The sequence below is a fragment of the Littorina saxatilis genome, linkage group LG9, assembly GCF_037325665.1.
Source record: "Littorina saxatilis isolate snail1 linkage group LG9, US_GU_Lsax_2.0, whole genome shotgun sequence".
Classification (NCBI taxonomy): domain Eukaryota; kingdom Metazoa; phylum Mollusca; class Gastropoda; order Littorinimorpha; family Littorinidae; genus Littorina; species Littorina saxatilis.
Window position 1 is genome coordinate 16390456 of NC_090253.1, and position 7500 is coordinate 16397955.

General features: G+C 42.8%; 1 protein-coding gene across 1 annotated transcript in view; it reads left to right on the forward strand.

Annotated features, from left to right (window-relative positions):
• Window positions 1-2981: 2981 nt before the first annotated feature.
• The window catches only part of LOC138977110 (mucin-2-like), a 120570-nt gene continuing 116051 nt past the window's right edge, over window positions 2982-7500 (forward strand). The window contains exon 1 of the mRNA XM_070350019.1: window positions 2982-3528. Coding sequence (XP_070206120.1) covers window positions 3453-3528 — 76 coding nt within the window. The 5' untranslated portion in view covers window positions 2982-3452. The remainder of the gene's footprint in view (window positions 3529-7500) is intronic.

Here is a 7500-nt window from a genome sequence, read left to right on the forward strand (position 1 = left end):
GGACCAACCAGTCCTAGCACTAACCCCATAATGCCAGACGCCAGGCGGAGCAGCCACTAGATTGCCAATTTTTAAGTCTTAGGTATGACCCGGCCGGGGTTCGAACCCACGACCTCCCGATCACGGGGCGGACGCCTTACCACTAGGCCAACCGTGCCGGTAGTGTTTACCGTGTGTACTTCTTTTTTCCAGTAGAATTCTATAGTTGGCGACACTGTTCAAAACTGGTTTCAACAAGTGTGTTGAAAAATGGAACACTTCAGTTGACAGTATTGGAAGTTCCTTGTTGGGAACACGCTATTTGTACACATGACTGCGACATGAACACATCTTGGGTTACTAAATGTATCGTTGTGTTTGCCGGTCATGGCATCGTGAATATCAGAAGTGGACGCGGTGTAAAACATGTTGTGCGTCGACTGAACACAAGTTAGATTTTTTCATTTAATTACATGACAAACATTTGCACACACAAAAACTGAACACAAATTGTTCATCCTGTTGTGATCGTAGAATTATACACGTTTTCAACAGTATAAATGCTAGGCCTACGTTATTTGGCGCGTGACTTGCACTTTTACTTTCGTGTTTTTCAAACTGTGCATGAATTAATGCCCCCCCCCCCCCCCCCCCCTCTCCCGAATGTCTAACGTCAATGTTCCCATACAAGAAAGACTGACAAGTTTCTTTCATTTTTTTTGCTCATTTATAGGTTCACCTCACCTTAGTCTGTTACATATCCTATTTTCAACGATCATCTTTATTTTCAAGGTCTATGTCACGCTTTTGGACCACGACTCTGGTAATGACCCATATACACACACACGCACGAGCACGTGACGTCACGCTATTAGAAGTTCTATGTGTGCAGACGTCAAACCCCACTGCATGCATTATATTAACTCTCTTTAACTGGTCTGTCTCCGTATGGTTCTTTCTGTCTGTTTCTCTCTGTCTGTTTCTATCTGTCTGTCGGTTTGTCTTCTTCTTCTTCTTCTTCTTCTTCTTCTTCTTCTTCTTCTTCTTCTTCTTCTTCTCTTTTTTTCTTCTTCGTTCATGGGCTGAAACTCCCACGTTCACTAATGTTTTTTGCACGAGCGGATTTGTACGTGTATGACCGTTTTTACCCCGCCATTCAGGCAGCTTACGCCGATTTCGGTAGAAGCATGTTGGGTATTTTTGTGTTTTTATAACCCACATAACTCTTACATGGATTACAGGATCTTTTCCGTGCGCACTTGGTCTTGTGCTTGCGTGTTCGCGAGAGAATAGCCTGGTCCCTTTACCCCCCTCCCTCCCTCCCTCCCCCCGCTAGCGCCTTACAGTTTATATTTCCCTCGCTCATTAATTCTTTTTTCTTTACCTTTTCCTTCTGTCTTTCCCTTTTCCATTCTTTCATTCCTTCACTGCTTTCCTTTTCCTTTCTTTCATTCCTTCACTGCTTTCCTTTTCCTTTCTTTCATTCCTTCACTGCTTTCCTTTTCCTTTCTTTCATTCCTTCACTGCTTTCCTTTTCCTTTCTTTCATTCCTTCACTGCTTTCCTTTTCCTTTCTTTCATTCCTTCACTGCTTTCCTTTTCCATTCTTTCATTCCTTCACTGCTTTCCTTTTCCTTTCTTTCATTCCTTCACTGCTTTCCTTTTCCATTCTTTCATTCCTTCACTGCTTTCCTTTTCCATTCTTTCATTCCTTCACTGCTTTCCTTTTCCTTTCTTTCATTCCTTCACTGCTTTCCTTTTCCTTTCTTTCATTCCTTCACTGCTTTCCTTTTCCTTTCTTTCATTCCTTCACTGCTTTCCTTTTCCTTTCTTTCATTCCTTCACTGCTTTCCTTTTCCTTTCTTTCATTCCTTCACTGCTTTCCTTTTCCATTCTTTCGCGAGAGTATGAATAGCCCGGTCCCTTCCACTCCCGTATTTATTTCCTTCGTTATTATATGAAGTCTTATATCGCGCGCGTATCTCCAGACTCGGACTCAAGGCGCAGGGATCTATTGATGCCGTGTGAGATGGAATTTTTTTTACACAATACATCACGCATTCACATCGACCAGCAGATCGCAGCCATTTCGGCGCATATCCTACTTTTTGCGGCCTATTATTCCAAGTCACACGGGTATTTTGGTGGACATTTTTTTTATCTATGCCTATACAGTTTTGCCAGGAAAGACCCTTTTGTCAATCGTGGGATCTTTAACGTGCACACCCCAATGTAGTGTACACGAAGGGACCTCGGTTTTTCGTCTCATCCGAAAGACTAGCACTTGAACCCACCACCTTCGTTCCATCCTATACCCTTTTCTTCCCTTCATTTCGGGGGGTGCAACTCGTGTGCAACCCTGACGCATCTTCTTAATACCTGCCTACAGGTATAATTATTGTCTTTTTTATGCAGGCAGGTTAGATTTTTTTTCTCTCAATTTTAATGTATTCATTTTAATGGACAATAAAGTGGTGTTATTGTTATTGTTATTCCTTTCCTTTCTTTTTTGAGAGAATACTCATGGTCCCTATGCCCTTCGCCTATTATAGTCTCTCTTTTTTCCGCCCCCGCCATTAGCGCCTTACATCTGTCAGCGTACTGATATAAGCCAAGGAGAGAGAGATAAGTACATGACATACGCAAGAGTCGCCTTGAAGCTAAGGAGGGAAGGATTGAGGCCTCTCGAGTCATCAACTGTTAGTTTCTTTTTGTATATAACAACCGGGTTGTCGATCGAAATTATACCATCAATTCGAAAACATTGCCACTATTCTGTGAGCGACCGTGTAACTAAAGTTGGCAAGCAAGCACTGATGTTTTGACTGCGGTGAATTCTGGAATTCTTTTTGTGAGAGAAAACGTCTCATCTCAGTGTCTCTGTTCTCTTAGCTTCCCCTCTCTCTCGGTGACTACTCTCTCTCTCTCTCTCTCTCTCTCTCTCTCTCTCTCTCTCTCTCTCTCTCTCTCTCTCTCTCTCTCTCTCTCTCTCTCTCTCCGTGGTTTCATCTTCAGTTTGGCAAAAGACATTGAATTGTCGCTGCAGGTACATCCGCAAACAATCGTTTCATTTGGAGTCCACTTTATTTGCAGACATCTACTCTTCTGATTTCATCATCATCACACACTTTCGCTGATATCAAAAGTCTTTCGCTTGCAGAGTGAAGTATTTTGAGATAATTTTCGTATTGAAAAAGGTTCACCAATCTGTGGACTTTGCCGTCAGAACCTTGGGAAGGAGAACAAAAGAAGTTATAAATTGTTGTCGAAAGAGAAACTTTGCTGGACTGCAAACAAACAGAGAGATTTATTTTCAGAAAGAGAATTATCTTCTGTCTGTCTTCCAGGAAACTGTGCTGTCTCAGTTATTTCTCCCGTGAAAGACACAATATCCTTTGACGGCTGGACTAAGAGTGAGCCTGTCAAATTCTCTGAGACATATTCTGCGAGTGACTGGAACCAGATTCGACAAGCATGGCGCCAGTGGCCACCGTTCCCATGACCAAGCTGTCTCTATACTTCATGCTTTCCATGCTGCGAGATGATCCAAGTAAGTTGCTTTACACATGTTCAAAACCAAAAGAAATCTTTTTTGACGCTGTTTTTGTGCTGTCGTTGTTTAAGCGAGTGATTTTGTGTTGTCCTTGTTTAAGCGAGTGATATTTTTTTGTGCTGTCATTTAAGCGAGTGATTTTTTTGTGCTGTCCTTATTTAAGCGAGTGATTTTGTGTGCTGTCCTTATTTAAGCAAGTGATTTTGTGTGCTGTTCTTATTTAAGCGAGTGATTTTGTGTGCTGTCCTTATTTAAGCGAGTGATTTTGTGTGCTGTCCTTATTTAAGCGAGTGATTTTGTGTGCTGTCCTTATTTAAGCGAGTGATTTTGTGTGCTGTCCATGTGTTGGTGAGTAAATCTTTCTTTAGATTTTGTGTTATTGTTTTTTTCACCAACAGTCTTTTATTTATTTTTGTTAAAGATATTTTATTTAGGTAGGAGTAAGTTCGCACTGGTAAAATTGTGTTCCCAACTACTGTTATGTCATGGAATGGTTGTAGAAGCAGATGACTGGAGAGGAGGGCGGGGGGGGGGGGGGGGGGGGGGCTGATGTAAATAATGATGTACTCGATTTTCGTTCGTGTGTTCGTTTGTGTATTCTTTCATTCCTTTAATCTGTAAGCTTGTTTTCCTCCGAAAACGGCGTATGGCTGCCTAAATGGCGGGGTAAAAAACGGCCATACACGTAAAATTCCACTCGTGCAAAAAACACGAGTGTACGTGGGAGTTTCAGCCCACGAACGCAGAAGAAGAAGAATGTAAGCTTGTTCGTTCCCTTCTCCCCTGACCTTCGTTCACTTCTCTCCTCTGTCCTTCATTTGTTCGTTCGCGTGATCATGCCGTACGTGTTACAAACATCTCCAAAGTGTTTGCGTGTGTTGTATTAGCACGCTTGGACTCTTCATTTGGTTGCTTTTTACATTTGGTCAAGTTTTGATAAAATGTATTCCGGTAGACTGGGAACCGAGACGAGGGTGATAGTGTGTGTGTGTGTGTGTGTGTGTGTGTGTGTGTGCGTGCGTGAGTGCGTGTGTGTGTGTGTGCGTGAGTGCGTGTGTGTGTGTGTGCGTTTGGAGAGAGAGAGAGAGAGAGAGAGAGAGAGAGAGAGAGAGAGAGAGAGAGAGAGAGAGAGAGGGAGAGAGAGAGAGAGGAGGCAGAGAGAGGGGAGAGAGAAAAAGAGAAAGAGAGAGAGAGGGAAAAAGAAAGTCTGAGACTCTTCACACACAGCACCCCCACCTTCTGTTCGAGCAGAGAGAGAATTACTCGACATAAGTTCATGAAACTAATATTACATTATTGTTGTGTTTAAAGTCAAAACTCCCTCTAAAGAAAGAAAATCCGTTCAATGCAAATTTGTTTACAAGTATTTTATTTTCTCATGTATGGTTGTACAAAGCCGTGGAATCTCGTCTACAACAAAGAAACACAACAAGTTCAACAGAAATAAATATATGCTCTTGGAGCCAACATCACACAGTGGCGGACAACATCCTGAATTCATAATATCCAAACCAAACTGGCAAACAAATACAAATTAGGTCCCCTGTGTACATTATAACAAGACAGCGCCGTCTTGGTCGACGGATTTCGGTCAGCCTGGACGGTGACCTAATGCGGTGAAATCGCCATAGTCCATCGCCTTGACACTGGGTAACCAACGACCGACTTCCGACAAAACAAAGTCCTCAGTCACCTATTGACCTTATGTTCAAATCGCCCTTGTTAGTCGTGTATGTGTTTGTTTCGTTGTTATTTGTTTTACTTCATTCAGTGGAAACCCCTCTGAAGATCACATTTTTTTGTGTGCGAAGAAAATGAGGTTTTGAAACAGAGGGATGGAGCCTTGAAACGGCGGTTTGTTTGTTTGCTTAACTCCCAGCCGACCACGAAGTTTGTTTGTTTGTTTGCTTAACGCCTCGGGGCTGTGCTGCTTTGACATATAACGTGCGCCACACACAAGACAGAAGTCGCAGCACAGGCTTCGTGTCTCACCCAGTCACATTATTCTGACACCGGACCAACCAGTTCTAGCACTAACCCCATAATGCCAGACCCCAGGCGGAGCAGCCACTAGATTGCCAATTTTAAAGTCTTAGGTATGACCCGGCCGGGGTTCGAACCCACGACCTCCCGATCACGGGGCGGACGCCTTACCACCAGGCCAACCGTGCCGGTTCATGGAATGATAAGACCATCCCTCCACTTGGGCACATACCAACATTGAACAGCCTGGGTGCTCTCTGCATGCACAGTGGGAATTTTTGTTTGAATTGTCGTAAATTGTCAGAAACTAATTCATAAAAATTGACAACATACAACAGCACGCATTCAGGGTGTTGATGTTTTTACATTTAGTCAAGTTTTGACTAAATGTTTTAACATAGACGGGGAATCGAGACGAGGGTGGTGGTGGTGTGTGTGTGTGTGTGTGGTGCGATTCAGAGAAAACTACTCGACCGATCTTCGTGAAATTTCACATGAGAGTTTATGGGTATGATATCCCCAGACAGGTTTTTCATTTCATCATATCCGGCTTTTTGTGAAAGTTGAGGCAGCACTGTCACGCCCTAATTTTTCATCCAAATTGGTTGACATTTTAGGCAAGTACTCTTCGACAAAGCCCGGCTTTTGGTATTGCATTTCAGCTTGGAGGCTTTAAAACTAGTTACATGTAATTAGTTTGCTCATTAAAGTTGTCATTAAAATTAAATTTTCACTGACATATTTAAACAAGAGGCGAAGCCTTCAAGGCTCACGTAAGAAATCGACAAACAGTAACACAAACTCAATCACTCCGTCACACATACACACACACACACAGTAAGCATTGGTGACACTGTGCAAGAAAGAGAGACACTAGATCTAGATCTGTCTGTCTGCATGTAGCCTACTTACAGACACGACTGCCAAATAGTCTCGGCCCGCTCAAAATAACAATGACCGAGACATTCCTTCGCGTGACGTCTAACCCTCTTACGCCATAATGTGACGTCTTCAAATGACGAAATGTTAAAGTTTCTACCACAGACATACACACGCACGCACGCACATACGCACATACGCACATACGCACGCACGCACAGACAGACAAAGTTACGATCGCATAGGCTACACTTCGTGAGCCAAAAATGATGGCATCGTATTCTTCAATTTCTTTTGAATTCAAAAATATAATACATAATTATGTCATGTTTATTCTAAAAATGTGCTCAGAACTACAGAAAATAGGTTAAGTAAGCCAAAGTACTACGTTTGCACGCTACGCAGAGACGAGCATGACCCGTCTCAGTCTTTGGGTGTGGTTAGTCGAGACTATCTGAAATATAATCACGGCGACGACTGCTTGTTGGTGCTAATCTGTTACTTTGATGCCGACAGCTTGACTAAATGTTGTTATGTATATCGCTTCGCGCGACTTGTTGGTATATGTGACCAAGCGGAGGGATGATCTTATTCCATGTAAAAGCCTGGGTAGATCTGAGACGGTGAGCCGAAGACAGGAAGGAGTGTGCCTTTAAGAACTCTGAGGGAAATCTGCTGTATAATAGTTGTGTCGTACATGCAACGCTTTAAATACTCGAAAATACTCCGTAACGATGCAAATCAATCACATTTATATGAGTAGTATCAGAGCGGTCCAGATTCTGTTTAGCGTCATGTTTTTTGTCTTTTATTACCAGTGCTGATGGGTACGCATTATTATGCCTAGGAGACAAAACCCAAGGTTTCAAGAATCCAATCCGAAATCTAGCAAATGCCAGCCCGTTCCATCGCTGTCAGGGGCAAATAGCCTACGTAGGACGAAGCCAAAAATAGAAATGCGGTTCGTGAAGAATTTCGGTATAAAATGCCTTTACACAGTACCTAAAATTGAAATGCTCGACCGTTCAAACGTCAAGGTTATTATGGTGTGTGATGTCGTTATATCAAAATCCGGTACACATTTTGGGCGAGGAATGTGCTTTTCAA